Genomic DNA, 24136 nt, shown 5'->3' on the forward strand with positions numbered 1-24136 from the left:
GGACCCAGGGCATCACGGCAGGAAAACCAAACTCAGATTTGGGCAGTCTTGTTAATTCTTCCTCCGCAACCCCTAGGTGGTCCTTAGTAAGCGCTTGATGAGGGAATGGATTGCATATCAATCATGCTGTCCTTTAGGGCTCCTAGAACAAACCTTGTAAACTAGGGGGACATTTAAGCATGAGGCCAGAGGCAGAATTTGGCCATTAGATTTCACTAGGAATCACTGGCCCCAACCTAGTTCCCAGGAACATCCTACATGCCCCAAAGGGACTTGCCCCCAAAATGTCACAGTTCAGATTTCCTAGCAATTATTTTCATGTTAATAAACACTGTCAGCCACTTTGGCAAATATCAGGTGCACTAAATGTTGAATAGTTATTATAAAGCCACATAAATATTTTAGATTTAATCATCCACAGCAGGGAAAGAAAAGAGCCCAGATTCTAAGAGGGGAAAAGAAAAATTGCCCTGACATTCAACTAACGGCTTCACCAACTGACGCACCCACCTGGGAGCTTGAAACCTAGTGCATGTTGGGAGTAAATGTTCTTTGCAAAATGCAGTTAAATCTACCCCAGCTTTGGCGGAGGCATCCTGTCCCTCATCGGCTATTGTTTTGATGTAAATGAGAAGGAAACTCGCAGCTCAACCCATATATTCCTTTCGCTCAACCTCCACCCTGAGCCAGACCAAGATGGAATAACGGACTGGGGTGTGCAGGGTGACAATGGAGCTTTCTGGAACAAGCCGTGTGACTTCGGGCAAGTGACAACTTCCCTGGTCCTCTATTGGCAAGACAAAGGGTGAAGAAAGGAATGATTTCAAAGCTGCTCACAGCACTCACGACTTTATTGGTAGTTTCACATCCTTAAAGATTCATAGAAGTGAGGGCTTCACAGCATTAATTTTTATTTTGGGGCGAGGGAAACGGCATTCAAAAAACCAACCTCTTAACAGTCCTAACTTCCTTCTCGAACAGGCTCCCTAAAGTGTGATCAAGCCTTGAAGAGCAGTCTGAGGTTGGCAGCCCCGTGGGATGTACGGGGTGATTACTCGCTCAGCCTGCGCTAATTCCCGGCTCGTCCCTCGCCTGGCTGGTTTTGTGTTGACCATTAGAGCAACTCATCCACTGGGACGCGATCCAGCTGGTAGCCCTGGGCCCTGGGTTGTGGAATCTTCTGACAATTCTCTGAAACACCCTCCGTTTCCCAAAGATAAGTCTTCCCAGCAACTGTGCAGAGACCCAGTGATGTCATTTAGATTAATAATAAGATTATTTTCCCCGATGGATCAGTTGTCCCTCTAACTGTCAAATCGTAATGTCGTTGCCAGCTCTCCAGAGGTTCCTTTATTTGCAGCACTCTTAAAGCACATGAAACACAGCAGAATAGCTGCCTCTTTGTCTTAATGTTGCTGCTACGCTTAAAAAAAATCTCTTCCCACGTTTAATCCCTTCAGGAAGTGCCTCGTTCTCAATACTTATTAAAAATGGGAAGCAGTCCTGGGAGGCTTTGAGAGGTCTAAGTTCATAAAGTGAATATGCATAAAGGCAGCAGGGAAACAAGTCTTTATAATTACACCTTTCCGTGCACACGGTTCCTGCAGTAAAATCAGCTCCGGTTTGGACTGATTTAACAGAGCCTTTCTAATTTAAACCCACCCCTTCATTCCTACTGAGCTGTTGTTCAGTTTTAGATGGGAAAATGGGTTCCTAGTCCCCACTTTCACAAACCAGTAAGGATTCTGTACTTCTAAACAGGAATGATTAGATAACATTTAATTTCTGACGTTTCCCCCTAATTCAAGAGCTTCGGGGGATGGAAGCATTTCTGTGCTGGAGAGATAAACTATTAAACGAGAGAGTAAAAGAAGATGGAGAGACACAGGCTTAGGAGAATACGTCTACGTAATGCCTTACTCGCAGTCAGCAGGCATCCAGCTTTGTTGCAGGAACAATGCTTAAGACAGAAGAGGAGAGTTTGAATGACCTCGCAGCAAAAGAGGTAGTTCAGAGGATATACAAGAAAAGCATGGATGCAAGTGGAATTCTGATGAAATTGAAGGCCTGTTAGAGCAATGTGGTTCAATAGGTAGAAATAATCAATTGGAAAGATTTTAAGTTGAGCTACAACTGAAAGTGGACACATTCTCAGATATATGTATGATTAACTTACACTAAAAGTCTGAATTATAGTTAACGAGGCATGTACATGCAAAATTGGGGCTTGGAGTTCATTCCTTTAATAAGCACTTACTGAACTCCTGCCATTTCCTACCTAGAGCTGGTTTTTCAGGAATAAAAAAACCAGACCCATTTTCAAGAAGTCCATTTTGTAGCACAGCAAAGTGGTATCTGAGTACCACAGGTATGAACACCTCTTTTAAATGAAAGGTACGAATTAAAGCAAATTTCACATTGTCAAAGAGGAGCAAAGTGTGTAAAAATGCTGTGTGTACTATATTTTGATTCCATTTCCCTCTTACAAAATGATTGATCAGAACAAATTGCACAAAAGACATCCTTAACATCCTTTGGTGGGGCAGACTCCCCTGCACACTGTAGAATGCACTTGGGAACTAGGAACCGACATTTTGAAATAGTAAGCTCAGCTTCTTCTGAGATGCGGCATCGTCTTAACAATGGCGTTTATTGGGACTTTTGAAGTCCTGTTGCTTGAAGTGTAGCAGTCCCAGTGGATACCTCCAATATCTACAGACCCAGATCTAGATAGTGTATATATTCTATATTTTGGGAGTTATTTCTATGTTTCTTTTGGAATATACATTTGTTAGGTATAGCCAGTGCTAACCAAAGCTCCTCGCACGCAGTAGGAGCTCAACAAATATATGCTTAATAAATACTTATACATATCCTATCCTTGATGACCAGCTTGGAAGATCATTAATTTCACTTTTAATGCTGACTTTAGAGAACTGCAGTGTGTTAGAAATAGTCCTTGCCCTTCAGATAATATTTAATACTACTTAGTGGTGGAATCAGACAAAACCACATCTAAAGTACAAGGAGGAATGGTTTTCACACAAAGACTTCCACAGAGCTATGGAGATTTGAGGAGGGAGAATTCATGTATCTTCAGAGTAAGGATGCAGACAGAGAAGAAATTCTTCATGGGCAGATAGCATTTGAGATGGGTCTCTGAGGATGAGTCAAATTCTGACCGGCTGCGATGGGGGAGGGCAGGAGGACCTTCCCGGTGGCAGGTGCTCAGGAACTATGCAGGAATAGCAACACAAGCAGCATGTTTGGGGAACGGTAAGCAGTTCAGTTGGGCTAAAACACGAGATGGAGGGAATGGATAACCATGGCTCTGGAGAGCAGGTGAAGGGCCCTGGCTTAGGAGGGCCTTGAATGCTAGAGCGAGTAGTGAGTCGTTTTTCTATAAAGCAGAGGTGGCTGATAAATAAATACAGCTGCGTTTATCATGATGGGAGAATGGAAGACAGGAGGTAGGAGGCCCCTCCACAGAGAGTCTCCATAAATCTGACCTAATATGAGTCAGTTCTCTCCACAGCCCCTCACCCAGCCTGTTCCCCATGACTTTCCCAATCCTTAAGGAATGAGGATGTCATAAAGCTCAGAATGGGGTCCCAAGCAGCCGGGTCTCCTAATCAGGGGCGTTAATCCCATGTAGTTTGGCCTTGTTTTTTCAATCCTGAACCAACAATTTACAGAACAAGTAAAAAGAAAGAAAAAAGAAAGGGAAAAAACCCACTAAAGCTAGGAAAGGCTGCGGGTTGTAGCTTAACTGGGGTTTGAAAGGCGCTACCAGATTAATGTAGAAGCTCTCGGGGGCCGACTGCCGCGGCAGGGCTGGGGAAAGATGCCCAGCGACACGGCTGCTCCCCGGCCATCTGCCGGCCTGCTTGCCACGCACACCGGAGACAAAACTTACAAAGCTTTCCATTATTTTAAAACAACTGTCACGTGGAACTTTTGTATTTGTTTTCTTCTTCTATTTGTGCTCAGAGGAGCAGCTAATGGTCTTGAACTTCACTTACTTAGCCTCAGTGAGACAGCGTATTGCCAAATCTAGGGTATGCAGAGCCCAGCACTGGGGCCAAGCCTTTGCTGCCATGCGGGTTAATGCCCGTCCTGGGGATTTCTCGCTGGCCATTGAAGCCTCAGCTTCTACATACTTAACCATGGCTCGATTGCATTTTTGATGTTCCCTTAGTATCTCAAGTTTCAAAGCAAATCTTTTGGTGGCAGCCTTCTTATAACAAGTTTTAAAAAAATTATTTTTCCTCTCTGGGGAGAAAATTCTTTGTATAGATCTGTTTGGGGAGATTTCTTTTCCAATAGCACAAGATTGCAGGGTCTAGGGTAGAGTCAAAGGTTGAAATCCAAATTTTTCACTCAGATTAGAGGTGATTTGTTAAGGATATGTTTTACATGGATGTTAAAACAGAAACTTCCTTTTTAAAAATCGGGGTTTTTGCTCGGCTGGGGGTGGCTCAGCGGTTGAGCGTCTACCTAGGATCCAGGCGATCGGGGTTCGATTCCCAGTCAGGGCACATGCCCAGGTTGTGGGCTGCAGCTGATCAATGACTCTCTCATCATTGATGTTTCTATCTCTCTCTCTCCCTCTCCTTTCCTCTCTCTGAAATCAATAAAGATATATTTAAAAAATAATAATAATAATAAAAATCAGGGTTTTTATCCTAAAGAAATGATTTAAAATATGTGTCAACAGACCACAGTGTGATGATAGCCAGAGGGAAAGGGTTGGAGATAGGTGGAGGGTCAAAGGTAAGAAAAGGGGACGGGAGGAGGCTTTGCTTGAAGGGATGGGCTCGCGATGCACCATGCAGGTGATGTTTTGTTGAGCTGTACACTTGAAACCTCTGTGGGTTTAGGAACCAATGTCACCCCAATAAATTCAATAAAAAAATAAAATAAAGTAGGTGTCAAGACTGAAGTGCAAGGCTGATCATAACATTGTTTATGAGAAAGAAAAATTCCAAGTCATAAAAAATTCCAAGTCCAACAATAAGAGATTCACCAAATAGTTCATGTTATTTGATTATAAGAGAATATTATCCAGCCGTTACAGATGGAAAAAGAAAACTAGAGTTAAGGGATTAAGCAAAAAATCCCACAAAAAGCAAAACAAAAAAATCCTCACAGGCAGATAGTAGTATGGCGATTACCAGAGGGAAAGGAAGGTGGGGGGAGGTGGAAGAGGGTAAGTGGTGGTGGAAGGAGACTTCACTTGGAGCAGTGAGCACACAATACAATATACAGATGATGTTTTACAGAATTGAACATCTGAAACCTATATAATGTTATTAACCAATGTCACCCCAATAAGTTCAATAAAAAAAGAAAAAAACTAGAGTTAAATAATAATGAATATAAAAGTACTACCAGAGTGATTTTATCTTTTTCTTTCTTGGTCTTATGAATAAATAAATAAACGATTATTAAGCGTCTATATGTGCTTAGCACCTAACAACAACCATACTAGAGATTTATTAATTAATCTCAATAATTATCTTTTGACATAGAGGTTCCTATAACTTTTTAATGAGGAGGTAGAAATTATGTATAGATGAAGATCATTTTGTTTGGCAAGTATTAGCAACCCCAATCAAACAAGCAAGCACAAAGGGAAACTCAGTACCCGTGTAACTGGAAAGCCTAGAGTGTGTGTGGCTTCAGGAATGGCCAAACCCAGGCGCTTGCTGTTTGTGTGTTTGTTTGTTTTTGTCTCTCTCCACCTTTTTTCTCTCCATATCTGGGAACCGTTCGTCTCTGCTCAGCTTTATATTTATAGACTCCTTCCACACTGTGCGCAATGTGGCCACCAACTAGACTCGCATCTTCTAGCCCAGCAATTCCAGAGGAAGGAGAACTTCACTCCACAGACAAACCCCAGAGGACACACTGATGGCCTGGCTTGAGTCACTTGAGCTCTTATGTTACGGAGTAAGGCACTGTCAATGGACAGTCCAGCAGGACTAATTAGAGGGAGAGGGCTGGTTGTCCCAGAGAACAAAGCCAGCAGGCCAAAAAGTGTCTGCTATTATATTATCCTCTCCCCTCATTCCTGTTTAGGATATTCCCCCTGTCAGAAGCTCGCCTTTCCATCCAGCTAGTGTCTACTCTCTGCCAGATCCCATGGACTCCATAAACTTTCTTTAACCATGCAAGCCAGTAACACAGGCTCTTTCCTGTTGATTCCTATGGGATGTTTCTATTACTGGTAATAACACACTCTTCTTTTGTGCTTTTATATCCTGCTATGTCTTTGTCTTGTCCTACTGACTTGACCTTCAGCTCCAGCTGAAGGTCCAGTGGATGTTCTTGGATTTTCATTTTCCTTCTTGCAGGTAAAGATGAGGTGATGGCACAGCACAGGGGGGAAGAGCCTGTCTTTGGAGGCTCACTCACTGTGCATCACAGAACAAGCTACTCAGACTCTGTAAGTCTGACTCAATGTCCGTAAAATAGGCACAGGAATACCTGCCTTAAAGGTGTTTGGAAAATTAAATGAAATTACTTCTATTTTATTTACTCTCTGGCCTGTGGAAAGCCCTCAAAAGTGAATGGCAGCAAAAGCAATGGCGTTTAAGCCCTCTTTCCCTGAGCTTCAACTAAAATTTTTCTAAGTTCTTTTTCCACTGTAATATATATATTTTTGTCTTTTAGTTCTAGGTTGTCAATACCTGCATACGTTTCTGTCTGTAGGTGTGTTTAGTCAATTTGCCAGTGGACTACTAGGCCTCAAATATAACCCATGGCAATTCAGGCCTAGCTTGTTATTTCTTGAAGCAGTATAGGAATCGATTAGATGCTTTTTAGGCATTTGAAAACAACGTGGAGGTAGATTCAAAGTTGCAGGCCTCAGAGGTAGGTGGTTGTAGGAAGGTAAGATCATATCTTGGCCAAGCTCTCAGGTATTTCCAGAAACCGTGTCTTTAATAAGGGATCCAAGCCAGTTTTACGAGAGTTACTGCCTCCATTTTACTTGTGTGTTTTTTAAAAAAGATTTTTTAAATTGATTTTTTAGATAGAGAGGAAGGGAGAGGAAGAGAGAAAGAAACATCAGTGTGAAAGTGAAATATCAAATGGCTGCTTCCTGCATGCCCCCTACAGGGGATTGAGCCCACAACATGGGCACGTGCCCTGACCAGAATCGAACTGGCAACCTTTCGGTGCACGGGATGATACCCAACCGACTGAGCCTCATTGACCAGGGCATACCTGAGCACATTCTTGTGTGGCTCCATAGCTTTGATTTGGGCCCTGCTAATAAGCAGTGGAAATGAAGACGCCCAGCTGAGAGAAAGGGCTAAGAGGGCTGTAAAAAATCTAAGCTCTGGACTTTGTGCCCATTATTTGCAAGTTTAATGAACCAGGGGTCTTAGAGCAAGACATCCTTAAACTGCTGAGGGCCCCAGTGAATCCAAAACAGCATGCGTGAGTGTCTGCCTGTTCTGAAATCAAACACATAAACTTAGCAAATAGTAAGGGTATTTTTGCCATCATGGGCGGGGGAAGTGGAGTGGGAAACATCTCGCCACTTTCAGAACCTGATAGGAGGAGGGTGAACAGTTGACCCAGTTTCTCAGTTGGATGCCTCCAAACAATCACATTTTCCAGTTTCTTCCTATTACACAATTGTGCTCTTCACACTCTCTTGCTATTTTCAGATGTGCCAGTTGATAAGGGACTCAAGTTTCTGTTCTCTGGAGCCTGGTTAATTTAACGAAGCTGTGTTTGTTCCCCTCCTTCCTTGAAGTAAGAGCTCTGAGCGCCAGGATGCTGAAAGGGGAGCCGAAGGGAGGAGACTGAGTGGTGGGCACCAGGGCGAGTGGACATCGCGGGGCTGAGTGCATTGTATGTAATAACAGCAGCTTATGCTGAATTTGGAGGCTCAAAGAAGAAAAAATAATAAGAAAGAGCGTTTGATGTTAACTGTGCAACAAGAAGCCTTCTAAAGCATTTCTCAAGATGAGAAAGTCCATGGAGTTTCTCCTTAACTGCCTGATTTTCAGCCAATCAGCTCATTGAGATTAGTAAACACGAACTACATGAAAAGCGCAGTAGGGAAGCCAGGGCAGATAATACCAGGCTGATGAAAATAATGGCTCTGCTGTGTACCTGATATTGTTCTAACTGCTTTAGGTGCAATAGATCATTTGATCTGATGAACAAGTTTATAAGTTAATAACCATTATTAATCTCTATTTCACAGGCATGCCCCCTTTCCCCCCAAAAAGGAAGCACAGAGAAGTTCTATAACCTGTCCAAGGCCACACAGATATGTGGTGGCACTCAGGTTTGGGCCCATGTGGAATGGATACAGACCCTGAGCTCTTAAGCTCTGGCCCCTACTGTCTCTCCAGGACAGATTTTGCCCTTAAGAGTAATGGGAATAAAGAGGCATCATGAGTTCAGGAACTAGGTCTCATTTCCCTGTGTGTCCTCGGTGCCGAGCACAGGGCCTAGGCCAAGGGGCCCTAAGCAGCCATGATCCTTACTCCTGAACCCAAGGTAGAGCTTTGTCTTGTGACCAAAATGGAAGCACCACATAAACTTGTTTGAAAAGCAAAAACTAAAAACCAATAATGTCTGGGGGTACTATAAAAAAATAAGACAAATTAAAAAATATACAGATAGCTATTAATTAAATAAGGAAATATCTTTGTCCGCTTCCTTCCCACCTTCATACCATTTTAGGAGTCGTGTTGAAAGGACTTGCAGCCCTGAGTTTAAACTAGTTCCATGAACTGCTTGGAAACCTTCACACTGGCTCAAATTTCATAACTGAAGGTGGAGTCAGGAGCAGTATAGAAATTCTCAAAGTCTTCTGGGAAAATACGAGAGTTCTTTCATGGGTAACATCTAAAATTGGTTTAAACTCTGGGGTTGGCACTGTTTCCCTCTCCAGTATGTCCCCTAGATTAGAAAGCAGAGCTTTGGAACAAAGGCTACAAAACTGAGAGGTTTCACACTGGCCAGTGTTGCTCAGTGGTTATTGTCGGCCCACACGCCGAAGGGTCTCAGGTTCGATTCCCTGTCAAGGGCACCTACCTGGGTTGCAGGTTCCATCTTGGGGCGCATGCAGGAGGCGACTAACTGATCTCTGTCTCTCTCTCTCCTTTCCACTCTCTCTAAAAATCAACGGAAAAAATATCCTCTGGTGAGGATTAACAAAAACAAAACAAAACAAAAACCCCCAAACTGAGTGTGTGTGTGTGTGTGAGTGTGTGTGTGTGTGTGTGTGTGGATAGAGAGGGAAAAAAGAAGACGAAGAACATAAGGGTGGGTAACCAAGACCCAGATGTGAGGTTCATAGACCAAGAGAAATGAACACAGTAAGGGGTAGAGAGTTCCCCAAAAGTGGAAGAATTCAGAAAAAAACGAAGAAGTTTCTGAGGTGAGGTCAGATAGACCCATGTTGTCTCTGTAGCAACTAACCTGCCTCTGGGGCAAGTCTCTTAAATATCTTCAGCCTCATTTGCTTCATTTCAAGAATGGAAATTAAAATACTAAATTCAAAAGGTTAGCTTAAGGATTTCAAGAGAAGACATGTAAAAATTGCTGTGCAGTGCCTGGCACACCGTAGGTACTCAATGACTGCTGAAAGGTTGTTGCTGTAAGTCACGTTTCCCATCCTCAGCGCTGTTGCCATTTGGGGCTGGGTAATTCTTTGTTGTGGTGAATGCCCCTGTGCACTGTGGAAAGCTTAGCCACATCCCTGGCCTCTATCAGCTAGATGCCAGCAATGTCTGCCCAGTAGCGACAACCAAAAATGTCTCCAGAATTGCCTACCAAGTGTCGCCACCACCAGTTGAGAACCCCTGGTCTATATCTGAAAGGGAGCATGGTTTCTTCTGCGTGTGCTTGGCATGAGATAGGCACATTTCACATGTCTTTCTTTTTTTCTTTTTCTCTTTTTTTACATTTCACATTTTATGGTTCTTTAAATGAAAAAAGAAACACACAGGAAAGACACATTTGGGGCTTTGCCAAGTTTCCACTAGGTCCTGATTTTTCTAACTGAATGATGAGCTCTCTGGCATAAGGGGGGAGCTTTCAAAAATGAATGGGGTTCAGACAGAAATTCTCCACTAGTCCCCTGACCCACTGGCTCCAACACTGGATGCAAAGAGCTCTGAGCCCCTGAAGGATCACATGAATCCCATAAGCAGTTCACTGCCTGTACTAAGGCTATTGCACTATAGCACATTTCTCTGTTCAACTGGTTATTTGGAGAAACAGGGTACCAAATATGGTGGGAATTAGCCCTCATTTAAATTGTAATTAAGAATCTGCTAATCACAGCCTTAAATCACACAATAGATCAGATGGATTTAATTGATATCTTCGGAGCATTTCACCCCAAAGCAGCAGAATATATATTCTTTTCAAGTGCACATGGAACATTTTCTAGGAGTGAGTACATGATAGGACACAAAACAAGTCTCAATAAATATAAGAATATTGAAATCATATCAAGCATCTTTGGTATGAAACTAGAAATCAATCACAACACACACACACACAGAACACTGAAAAACACAAAGACATGGAGGCTAAACAACATGTTACTAAACAATGAATGGGTTAACAATGAGATCAAGGAAGACATCAGAATATACCTTGAACCAAATGAAAATGCGAACACAACAACCCCAAATCTATGGGAAACAGTGAAAGCAGTCCTAAGAGGGAAATTCATAGCATTACAGGCCTACCTCAAGAAACAAGAAAAATCTCAAATAAGGTGGTTCCACTTTTAATTTTTTGAGGTAACTCTATATTGCTTTCCACAGTGGCTGCACCAATCTGCATTCCCACCAACAGTGCAACAGGGTTCCCTTTTAATTTGCATCTCTCTGATGGTTAGTGACAATGAGCATCCTTTCATATGTCTATTGGCCATCTGTGTGTCCTCTCTGGAGAAGTGTCTATTCAGGTTCTTTGCCCATTTCTTACTTGGATCGTTTGGTTTTTTTGGTGTTGAGTTTTATAAGTTCCTTATAAATTTTGGATATTAAGCCCTTATTGGATGTATCTGCAAATATGTTCTCCCATTCAATGAGTTGTCTTTTCATATTGTTGATGGTTTCCTTGGCTGTGCAAAAACTTTTTAGTTTGATGTAGTCCCATTTGTTTATTTTTTTTCTTTTGTTTCCCTTGCCTGAGAAAAAACATTGCTACATGAAATGTCCGAGATTTTACTGGCTATGTTTTGTTGTAGGATTTTTATGGTTTTGAGTAACCCAGCAATTTCACTTCTGGGAATATATCCAAAGAAACCTGAAGCACAAATTCAAAAGAATATACACACTCTTATGTTCATTGCAGTGTTACTTATAATAGCCAAGATTTGGAAGCAACCCAAGTGCCCATCAGTAGAAGAGTGGATAAAAAATCTGTGGCACCTTTAACACATTGGAATACTAGGCAGCTGTAAAAAGAATTAAATCTTACCTTTTGCAAAACCACGGATGGACTGGAGAGTATTATGCTAAGTGAAATCAGCCAGTCAGAGAAAGATAAGTACATATGATTTCACTTATATGTGGAATCTAATGAACAAAATAAACAAAAAAACAGAATAGTAACAGACTCATAGACACAGAACAGACTGACAGCTGTCAGAGGGGAGGGAGGGTTGCAGGTCTGCGTGAAAAAGGTAAAGGGATTGAGCAAAAAAACCCCAACAACTCATAGACACAGACAACCGTGTATGGTGATTACCAGAGGGAAAAGGGGGTGAAGGGAGGTAGGAGAGGGGATAAATGGTGACAGGAGACTTGACTTTGGGTGGTGAATACACAATACAATATGCAGATTATGTATTATACAATTTACACCTGAAACATATATAACCTTGTTAACTAATGTCACCCCAGTAAATTCAATAGAAATTTAAAAATAGAGAACCTGCTAACCATAAAGAAGCCGAGGATGTAAAATCTGATAAAACATGTAGAAGGTGTGCTGGGAACACTTTAAACTATTAGTTTACTTGCCTTCATTTGTGGTGTCAATTCTGGAAAAAATGTATTTGTTGATGCCAATATATAATAGTTTAGATTAAGAATTCAGCTCAGGTTAGGTCCATACCCTTTTGTAATGCCAACAGTTCTTGTTTCAAAGAGTGAGTAGGTGGAAAGACACAAACACACATCACATCACTTCACAAGCTGGAGTGTCAGATTCTGACAAGCGTGCCTATGACTAGCAAGATATATACTTTGGGAGAGTCAAAGGATGTTATTCTTTTTAGAACCAGACACACTGTAGCTGGGCAGAACTTCAAACCCAATCTCTTCCATTCGTCCTCTCGCCAACCATCAGATGGCCTGGAGTTGTCTTTAGTATTAGCATACCCACTGGAACCTGGGTACACTGGACCTGGGGAGGGAGTGCCCCTGCCCAGCTTCCAGCAGGGTATGCTTTCTCCTCTAGATCACCAGAGTCCCCTGCATACTTCTACCAGGTCATTTGTAGCAGTCATACTTATTAATTCACCAATATCTACATGTTGCTTGGCCTGTGGAAACATCCTTATTACATATGAAAATAAAATACACTTAGACATGAAGTAAAACTGACATGATGAGAGACAGAGAAGAAAGGGGAGGCAAGAGGAGAGAAGAGGAGGGGAAGGGTTGAGAGGGAGAGGGAAAGGGAGACCTTCTTCAGCAACTCACGGAAAGCTCAGAGACTGCAGAATCTGATCTCCAGCTGACTACAGCCAAGGAAAGATGCAGTTGCTAGTTAGACGTTAGCATTCGATTTTTTGAGCATCTACCTCTGTGCCCGCCTCCTGCTTTCCTTCCTTAGTGATAGTCCTAGACTGTACTTGAAAATGGGGAGCTTATTTTGTTTCGGGGAGTTAAAAATCCACCTTCCAGTGATCTAATGGAGTTGGGCTCCAGGAGCAGAAAGGTTAATTGGATGCTCAACCTATCAACCAGGATCTTAGAAGCAGTCCTGAGTCAAGCTCTGTCCTTGACCTGGGAGACACAGTGCCTGGGGTGGAGGGGCCAGAGGAAAGGAGCGTTGTGAGGCCTGCAGTCAATTAAAGGAGGGTGGCTGCGATTTCCCCCTAAGGGGCTAGGGTGCTACCCAGTAATGGGCAGGAGAGTAATTAAAACCAATAGTGACAGTAGTGTTACAATTAGATTCTGTTAATTTATCACTTCCTGTGCCTTTCTTTCCCTGTGCAAAGTGCTGTGCAGGCCCGAACTCTTCCTTTGCTCTCTGCAGCCCTGTGCGTGTGTATTAATATTAACTTCAGTCTACAGATGAAGGCTTCCAACTGTTAAATAGCAGGTCATGCAAGAGGATTAAAATCCAGGAGTTGGAGCTTAGCCACTGCCTTAAGGTCATTAGCCTAAGAGCCTCAGCCATTCACTTGTCCTCTGGCCACAGGCGACCCGCCCAAGGCCTCATTTGCCAACACGTGTGCTCAGTAAAGGTGAGTTAAATGGAAATCGCAGAATGGGCTGATTCTGGTTGCTCGCCTGCTCTCTCAGGATCGTGTTGAGGCTGATGGGAAACATGAAGAGATGGGGGAGGCCCTGGGTATGAAGGGATGTGAGCCTCCGCGCACTGTGTGCCGGCCCCGGCAAACACTTCTCCAGAAAATGCCTGGGGTCCGCGCGGTCTCCTTTATGGGAAAAGCAGTTGGAATAACACAGCTCTTTCCTTTTCCACTCTCTCTTAAGGCAGGTACTGATTCTCCTTAACTCCTAGAGTAGTTACTGTAAACCAGGAGTGGGGAACCTATTTTCTGCCAAGGGCCATTTGGATATTTATAACATCATTCATGGGCTGTACAAAACTATCAAATTAAGAGTTAGCCTACTATATTTGGTGAAACATTTAATTAACTCACCCCTAATGTGATGGCTGGAACTGCGGTTGCCTTGGCAGGGCCAGACCCATGATTTCGTGGGCTGTATACGGCCTGCAGGCCGGATGTTTCCCACCCCTGCAAGTTTAAACCAAACCTGTCGTGACAAGGATTCACCAAAATGTGGGTTGCTGTTTATTATATACTGCTTCTTAGAGCATTCTGTCAGCTCTGTAAGATATTTTTAAAAACCTACTTAAAATTAATATGAAAAAAAGTAAAGCCTCACAGTGTCACTATTGACATGAGATTCTGAAAACAGCCCAGAACTCCCTTTTCACAGAAATCTAGGCAGGAGACTGGCTTTAAAACTGTGCTCTGAGGAACATGACAAAAGGGTGTAACCAGATGTGACCTCTCAGTTCCACAGTCATGCACCATTCAGGTGGCCTTGCTGTGTCCTGAGAGCTGATATGTACAAGAAGACATGTACACAGCATGGACAGTAACTGGCTGACTCATCTGGCCTGATTTTCTTGCTATTGTGTCATTCAGCATCATTTACATTAAGTTACTTCTAACGATATTAAGATTTTTACTTAAAGGTGCACGGTCTTGTCAAGAATATCCAGTAGAAAAAGGTATTTTAAAGAATGGCCATTGATGAGCTTGGCCCGAGTCTGTCTGTAATTGCTCACAACTGTTTGCAAATGTGTAGGAGGAAACAGTCTTCGTAATTTCTAATTTATAATACACATCGATTCTGGACATTTTAAGAGCTTCTTTTTCTATCATGGATATCTTCCCTGTGCAACGAAGATGAATGGTAGCACAGGCGGGAAGTTCCAGTTGTCCTAGCATCATCCATAACTCCTGATGGGTTTTGAAGAAAAGTAAAAAAAAACCCCTATGACTGTCAAATTTGAAGAAAAGTCTAGGGGTTCCAGGGCTTGGTTTCTCTATAGCCAGAGTTAGACAGTAAAGAAGCTGTCCAGGTAGATAAACCAATTTGTCTCACTTACCTCCACCCTCTAACTTCATAGCACATTGCCTATCAGGATTTTGGACCCTCTTGAATTTGGGTCCTTTGTTTGGAGACCTGGGTTCTAATTCTTTACTGTCTGACTATCAGTGATGGACATGACCTGGGAGAGTTGGGTAAGCTCCCCGAGCCTCCCTTTCCTCATCCATAAATGTGAATAATAATATAAACTACGGTTGTTGAAAGTATTAAACCAGCCAGACACATGGCAGAAACTCAGTCAACACCAGTGGACATTGTCATTGTTCTATCAACACCATGACCGTCCTCACCACTCTCCTACACATTGGTCTCCTTTCTGCAGGCTCTGTAATGTCATGTCCTAGACAATTACAGAGCCAGGAGAGAACTTAATCTTTAGCTTAGAAAGATACCTGACTCCTTTAAATTGCCTGAGTTAGTTCATGTTAGCATCTTATGGTAACTTTGTTGTTTTAGACTAAGTTTACTTGACTTGGAGAATCCTGAATTACAAAATGAAGAAAAATGAGTGGTTTGTTAAATATAAAAAAACAAAAAAGAATAGCAGAGATTAAGAAGACCAGAGATGCCCAAGTAATAATCAGTAGCCATCTTTCTGAATAAATAGGGTCGCTTCATATTGCTAACACATGAACCAATGCTTTTCCAGTTTTTAAAATTTTTTTGATTGATTTATTTTAGAGAGAGAGAGAAACATCGATCAGTTGCCTCCCAAGCGCACCCTCACTGGGAATCGAACCTCCCACCTTTTGGTGTAAGGGACAACACTCCAACCAACTGGGCCACACCGGCCAGGGCAGCTTTTCTAGTTTTTAAGAGTTTTCTTAGGTATAAACCACCTTGAGAAATTACACTGTGGATTTGATTTAACCTGCTAACATAATTAAAGGCGGGTATAATAGTCCACGCTGTCCCCCCCAATCAGAGTGGGATTAGAATTGACAAGGCTTGCCCTGCGCAGCTGCAGTGGCATCTCGCGGGTCCCCTACATTCATGTGGCCTCTGTGACTCTTAGGACTCAGGCTCATTTTTAAATAAACTCTTATCTGCTAAGTAAGTTTCATCGAGGAGCCTGTCCTTTTTTATGACTAGAATCATCTCTCCCACCCCTCCTCTTCTTCCACGATGTCATAAAAGAGAACCTCCCCTTGCAGTACACAAGTCAGGATTTCATTCCATCCTGCTCCATGGAGAAGACTATGCAGACATGAGGCAGCGTGCCTTCACGAGATCATTTCATGTGAGTGACATTTAGTTGTATATAACAAAATAGATCTTTTCCATTTCCTGGGCAAACTAGCTGAGTCCACTTCTCTCTGGAAGACGTTAGAAGTCTGTGAGAGTGTCTACAGACTCTAGGAGTAGATGCAAGCATGGTGGCTTTGTGGGGTACATGTATCTATATATCTATCTATATCTATATATCTATCTATATCTATATCTACACCTATATCTATATCTGTATCTATCTATATCTCTATATATCTATATATACATAGATCAATTTGTTTTGTGTGTCCATCTGCACAAGGGAGGGATGAGCCCAAGATAAGCGACTCTGTTAAAGGTATTTTAAAACCATTTAGACTATTTATTGACTCCAATTTAAGAGGGAAAATTTTAAAAAAAAGATGCTTGTCTAAAGGTTTAAGTTCTGCTGCTTTACTCTTCTTTATTCAGGATAATATATTAAAATGCTACAAATCTGATTTTTTTCAGGTCCTTTCAAACTTAACCACAAAGTTTACAAACAGGGATTTCTCCCAGTTACCCTTCAAAATGTGTTTATTTCAAGGTTCAGGTCTCTATAGTATGCAGACTAAATTAAAGATCTGTAAAATTGTTTTACTCACCTACTCCCTAAAAGAAGTTTTAAAACCTGTGTTTCTACTTGTATAAAGTTTACATCTAATCTTGATTTTATTATAAGTCTAAATAGCTACACAGAATATAATTTTTGGCATATTATAAGTATTGATACTTAGAAATACACCCATTGCATCCATTTGAAAGCAGATCTAATGGAATATTGATTTGATATTCTCTATCACCTATGAAAAATTAATGACAACTTCTTCTTTACAGTTGGAAGTTTAGCATTTCCTGTTGTTCTCTTTCGATGTGTATTTCCATTACACGTCTCTCACAGTTATAGCCTAATGTAATATTTTTACATGGAAGGCAGTTTATCAAACACCCTATTATATTTCTTTGTAACAAAAATATGTATATAAATTTACTAGACTTTTTATTTACCAGTGACCTTAATGCGTTAAGTATCAAAATTTTCTTTTGGGTTGGGTAATCATTACAAATATTATGAATGTACTCTTGTCCAAAACAACATAAATTTATTATAAATTTTAATAATTTTAAATTCAAAAAGTTAAATCGTTATTAGAAATGTATGTGGCTGATTTTATTTCAATTAGTTTATATTTAGGGGGATGAATATTATTTATGTCTAGGATGGGACATGATTCAGCATAAATTCTATTCCCATTTTTCATTTTATATGTCTTGAGAATGCTTGCTCACATGAATTAGTAGATGAAAATGGATGAAATTTTGTCATAGCAATGTCATTAATTTCTTTGAATTCCATCTGAGCTATATGCCTCAGATCACCAAAAGTTAATTTTTTAAAATATGTTTTTATTGATTTCCAAGAGAGGAAGGGAGAGGGGGAGAGAGATAGAAACATCAATGATGAGAGACATTGATCAGCTGCATCCTGCACACTCCTTACTGGGGATCAAGCCTAAAACCTGGGCATGTGCTGTGACCGGGAATGGAGCTGTGACCTCCTGGTTCATAGGTGGACTCTCAACCACTGAACCATGTCAGCTGGGCCAAAAATTAATTTTAATGATCCATTAGCTGACAAGTAGATTGGGACTTTGATATTTATTGAAAGAAAAAAATTGGAAACCTCCTTATATGCAAAACAGTACATTACCCAGGCATTACACTCACTCACTGTTATCAACACCAACACTGATATTTCAAATTGTCCTTTCTTTAGTGCCTCAAAGGTTTTGCACCCTAGCAATCTGCTGTGTAGTAATATTTGGGGTAAAAAAAAAAGATACTCTTCTTTCATAAAATAAGAGTAATTAAGAAAGAGGACAGCAAGATATTTTATTTTTTAATGTAAGGCATTCTCACTAAGATAAATTTTAAGTAAATGTCCATGTGAGGGTTGAGAAATTTAAATTTTATTTTCTTAAAATTATCCATGACAATGTACCCCTCTGAGAGTTGTGTCTTAAGTGTATGTGTGTCCCTGTTTGCATATGCTGTACTATACTGGTTTCACCCATGAACCATTGTATAAGAAAAACAAATAGCAGTGCTATTTACAATAGCTAAGATCTAGAAACAGCCCAAGTGCCTATCAGTAGGTGAGTAGATAAAAAGCTGTGGGACATTCACACCATAGAATACTACACAGCTGTAAAAAAGAAGGATCTCATACTCTTTGGGACAGCATGGAAGGACCTGGAGAATATTATGCTAAGCGAAATAAGCCAGGCAGAGAAAGATAAATATTACATGATCTCACTTATATGTGGAGTCTAATGAACAAAATAAACTGATGAACAAAACAGAGTCAGAGACATGGAAGCATGGATCAGACTGAGGGGTCTCAGATGGAAGTGGGGAGGGGGAGGCGGGAAGATATTAACCAGAGAACTAACATGCATAAATGCAGAACCCATGGACACAGGCAACAGTCAGGTGAAGGCCTGCGGGGCAGGTGTGCGGTGGAGGGAGGCCAGTGGGGGGAGGGGGACATCTGTAATACTTTCAACAATAAAGATAAATAAAAAACAAAGCAAAAAGGAAAGAGTTGGTGGGGGGGGGGAGAAAGAGAGAGATTGCAAGAGACAGAGCGACAGAGATGGAGAACTCCATTTTCAAACTGAACAGCTGTATGCCAGTCTGTCACATATCAAGGGAACACGCAATTCAAATAAGCAGAAGTCACACGGCCTAAATAACCAGCGAGAAAATGCTTTCCTGCCTCCACAATGCTGGGATTGTAAGTGCATCTGCAATAGGCCTCACTGCTCTTTCTCTGATCTCACGAGATTCCCAATGATTTATTTCAGGGGAGTTGTTAGCAAGTCTTGCGATGCTTTTCCAACACAGGGACACAAAAGAATGACAGGCATCATGTTTTAGTTTTAGATCCAAGAGATATGGATGAAAAAGAATGTGATTTCCTTTAAAATACTTGCCCTGAGGGCTCAGGTAACTCCAACGCCCTTCGAGCATTGGAAAAAGAAATGAGAGGGGACAGAGAAAAGTTATTGCAAAAAGCCAACCACTTACAATGAGTGGACCCCGGTTGTTTTCACGATACTTGTTCTGGAAGAAAATGTAAACGACAGTGGCGGCCAAGGAGTAGAGGAAGGCGAAGACGGCGACGGTGACAAAGAACTCGGCTGAAGATGAGGAGTCCCCAGTCAGTGCCAGCTTCTCCCGCTCCTTTCCCTCGCAGGTGGGCACCTCAAATGTCACCTGGTGCAACCTAGGGACAGATTTAAGGAGACACTGTAAAATGCTATGGAGAGAAAACCGGATGCCATGCCTACATGCCATAAAGCACAGTGGGCAGCGACTGGCAAGTCATATGGCACCTATGGGGCAAGTTCACTAACCAAGTGGGTTAGAGATTGTAACTGCAAACGTGGAAGTAAAGGCTGCTGTCCCTGGAGAGAGAGGGAAGGAGAGAAAGGAGGGGCACCCAAGGTTGTGATAAATTAGACTGTGACATCCCCCTGCTTAAATGCTCCAGGGCTTTCTTATCTTAACTTGGGCTCAAAACCAAAATCCTAAATGTGACCCACCAGGTCTTACATCATGGTCCTGGCTTAGGGTCTTTTCCCTGACCGTTCCCTCTCCCTACATTTCTCTGCACCCTGACATTTCCCGTGGCTGGCTGGTTCTTGCCATTCAGGGTGAGCTCGAATGCCTTCTCCTGGGCTAGCCTTTTCCTGTCCATGAATTTAAAATAGCTCCCTTTCCTTAGACATGTCTGTCACATCATGCCGTTCATGACATTCAGCAGCAGCCACTCTATCTCGGCAACATGTTTAATTACTCATTTTTTGGTCTCCTTTGCCCTCTCTGTGATCATGGGGATCTTAATACTCTTCTTCTCTGTATAGCCAAAGTCCTGACACTTTTGGCCACTCACTAATGAAGACCTGGGTAAATGAATGAACATTTGATTCTGTAAGGCAATGATAGACCCTAATTTGACTGAACTTTTGAACTTCTGTTTTATCAGTAAGTTCTATCGGGACAGCATCCAGGCTCAATATATTGCTTAATAGAGAAAATAAAAATTTTTTTGGGGGGGGCAATACTTCCTGCTCAATAAATGACACCTAAGGAAGATGTATGAACCAGACGGTAAACTGTAATTCAACACAGGACCCCAAATTATGCTTCTTCAGAAGTGACCTAATAACTCTTGGATTGTGGGAAACAGACATAAAGTTTACCAGTATCAGTAAAGTAAGTACCACTTGGAAAATTATCAATAAAAGTAACGATGGTGACACTATTGTCTCATTGATGAAAATTTAAATCTCTAACCTATGCTCAGGAAGTATTTTTCTTACTAAGCAAAACTTGAGCCCTTTGAAAAAGATTTGTTGTGCGCACTCTCTTACAATTTAGAAATAATATAGTGATAAAGTATTAATAACAATAGTAAATAACGGAGTTTTTCACATGCGCCAGTTACTGTGTTGTATATGCATTGATTAATTTAATTTCCATGGCAACTGTATAATGTAGGTACTTTACTGCCCTCTCCCCCTTCACAGATAAGAAACAGGCTTAGAAAGATTATGCAGTTTGGCCTAAGACACATGGCTAGCAAATTGAGCCAGGTGTTTAAATTTGTGTCACACTCCAGAGCTTGATTTTTTAACTTCTGTATTCACCTGTTAAATAATAAGAATATTAACTGAGATGAATATTTTTTTTTCCAAGAGAAGCCTGAGGATCTAGCATCAGGATCATATATTCCAGGGCCTTGTCTCACATCCACGAATCACAGCCTCTAGGGGCTGTAACCTAGTTGATCGACCAAGCAGCACAGCCCAGTTTCCCGAGTTCCTGTCTCAGAAACCTGTGCTTTTTTTTTTTTTTATCTACTGTTGACTTTAGAACTGAATGTTACACAGTCCACTTGACTTTGCTGGTGGCCCTGAGCCTCCTCCTGTTTCTTATCAAACAGAAGCATAAGCACCTTCGGTTAAAAACCAGGAAAACAGAAGCATTCATCACGGTTTCATTGTAGACCCCTTTCTCCCCTTGCCAGAGACACTGAAATAGTTCTCAGTAGTTTGGTCTGTGGGAGGGCTGAAAAATGAAATTGATTTAAAAAGTAATAATGCCAATTTTTCTTTTATTTTTTAAAGTTTTTTTTTTTGTTTGTTTTTTAAATATATCTTTATTGATTTCAGAGAGAGGAAAGGAGAGGGAGAGGGAGAGAGAGAAACATCAATGATGAGAGAGTCATTGATCGAGCCCGCAACCCGGGCATGTGCCCTGACCAGGAATCGAACCCCGATCGCCTGGATTCCAGGTCGACGCTCAACCGCTAAGCCACGCCCAGCCGGGCCAATTTTTCTGATATAGGTGATGTTCAGATAACATACACATTTTTTCTCATTATTTCGTAACATTTCATTCATTCAACACAATTTTAACAAGCGGATCTGTAGTTCACACAATGGCTAGATGCCGGGCATAGGGTTAAACAAAGATGAGATGGGATGGTCTCTGCCTATGTTGAACTTCAAGTTTAGAGGGATAGCAAAGGTTTCCTGAAAGGAGCCCTTGGCTAGTGGGGGTGAGATGGTCAAGACAAACTTCCCCACAGAAGTGATTTTTAAGCTGCAGCTTGAAAAATGAGTAGAAATTGTCCACATGTTGGGGATGAAAGCACAATGAAATGTAACTTCACATCCACTAGAAGGGCTATATTTAAAAAGACGTAACATAGGAAAACAAGTGTTAGCGAGATGAGATTGGTATAATGAGATAAGATGGGAATAACACGTTTTAGTTGGAAAAATGGGAATTTTCAAAGTCAGCAGGTAGAAATGAAAATGGTGCAGCCACTTTGGAAAAGAGCCTGGCAGTTTTTCAGACAGTTAAATGTCGAGTTACATTATGATCCAGCAGTTCCTCTCCTAGATCCGTACTCACGAGAAATTATAACATTTTTTTCTGCCAAAAACATGCACAAGAATGTTCATGGCAGCCCCAGAGCGGAAACAATCCAGATGTCTGTCAACTGATGAGCGGATAAATAAGATTCGGTATATCCACAGGATGGAATGCCATTTTATGCAACAGCATTAATGAACCTTGAAAACCTTATGCTAAGTGAAAGAAGCCAGGCACAAAGGCCCCTGTGTGTGATGACATGCATCTGAAATGTTCAGAACAGGCAAAGTGATGGAGACAAACGTAGGTTAGGGCTGGGGACGGGGGAGGGTGGCAGAATTGGGGATGATGGCGAAGTGTTAGAAGATCCCTTTTGGGGTAATAAAAATGTCCTAGAATTGATTGTGGCGATGGATGCACAGCTCCACAAATATACTTAAAGCCATCAAATTGTACATTTGAAATTAATAAATTGCATGGTGTGTGAATTACATCTCAAAAAAGCCGTTAAAAAATAGGTAGGAAACAGTATGTACCAAGGTCCTGCACAGGCAAGTTGAGAGCACGTGGGAGGAGACGGCCTAGGGGCTGGAAACCGGGGTGTCGCAGGATGAGATGGAGGGGTAGCCAGGAGTCCCCCTGTGGGCTCCTGTGGGCCAGGTTATGGATTTGCGTCCTTATCTTAAGACAAACACTGGAAAGATTTTCTTATAATAAACAAGGTGTAAAACAAAAATAGCAAGCCGAGCAGTGTCACCGGCCACGGCCGTCTAGCCACACGCACACCGGCCTTGCAGGCTAACACTCTGGAACCAGCCGTGGGTCCTGCAGGCCGGGCCGCCGCACGTGGGGAGGGCGGCATGGGGGGCAGAGGAAAAGGGTGGGGGTTTCCTGTGCAACCAGCTGACTACACACGTTTCCCCGTTGCTAACTCACTGTGTTGGTTTACAGTAAATGTTAATTGTGCTTATCGGTACAGGGCAAAAAAAACCACTAACAAATCTGCTGTGCTTGTTAATATCAATGATCTAAAGCTGGGTATTTGGCCCAAGAGCCGCACTGGGGTGAAGGCAGGAAAAAGGGGAGAAAGGGGAGTGAGGCTTCGGGTAGTTCCCATTGTGTGGAAGGAAGGAGGGTTCATCTATAAAGATGTCAGCTCAAAGGAGTCCGAGCATAACAATTCACATCACTGAATATTTTGATTGACGTATGAAGGTATATATTACTAAACATATATATATATATATATATATTTTTTTTTGTGTGTGTGTATATATATATATATACATATATATATATATATTTAACAGAAAGTCCCTTTAAGCAACAGTTACATACATATGGATAAATACATATGCCTTATCTTGGAGGGAGAGATTTTACAGCCAGCCTGTGTCTAGCAGCTGTACTAATTCGGGAAGCAAATATCGTTCGTTTAGAACCTAAATGAGGTAAAAACTGTCCTGCATAGATAGAGCATGTCAGTTGGTAGAATCTGGAAGCCACAGGGCCACCTCTGATCTTGTGAGGAACCGTCAGGGAACAATTGCTGGAGCCTGCAAAAGAGACCAAATCTAATTCGTAGCTTTCGAATGCTTAACTCCCTTCTTGGCTGGCCCGGCTCAATCAAGGGGTAATTGAATGTCACTGAGTTTTATTGCATCATGTCAATCAATGAAAGGATTCCATGTTATAGTTTTTTGTTTTTAATTTTTACCAATGCTTACACCCAGCCCTTTAAGCATCTCACTGCTGCTTCATTTAGACTAAAGGAACTGCTTGTGACCCCACAGTTCTTAGTTGTGTTTGTAGGACCTAGGAAAATATTAAGCAAGTTGCTGTTGTTTTATTAATAAAAATATTTATGAGGACGATGACCTCAGTTTTCAACCTCCAGGCGTTGTGCTGGGTTTTTTACTGACTGTTTCTCACTTAATGCTCATGACAACTTTCTCAGGTAGGTACTATTACTACCATTATCATACAGATGAGGAAACTGAGGCTTGGGGTGGGTGCTGAACGTGCCTGAGGTTGCATGGCCAGTGGAGGGAGGAGATGCATCTCTAATG

The 24136-nt window shown here is 41.7% G+C and overlaps 1 protein-coding gene across 2 annotated transcripts in view; it reads right to left on the reverse strand.

Annotated features, from left to right (window-relative positions):
• Positions 1-24136, reverse strand: part of SYNPR (synaptoporin) — a 260070-nt gene that overhangs the window by 27103 nt on the left and 208831 nt on the right. For both annotated transcript variants that reach the window (XM_081159387.1, XM_081159386.1), the window contains one exon: positions 19209-19407. In XM_081159387.1, coding sequence (XP_081015513.1) covers positions 19209-19407 — 199 coding nt within the window. The remainder of the gene's footprint in view (positions 1-19208; positions 19408-24136) is intronic.

Source organism: Miniopterus schreibersii (assembly GCF_964146895.1).
Source record: "Miniopterus schreibersii genome assembly, chromosome: 15".
NCBI lineage: Eukaryota > Metazoa > Chordata > Mammalia > Chiroptera > Miniopteridae > Miniopterus > Miniopterus schreibersii.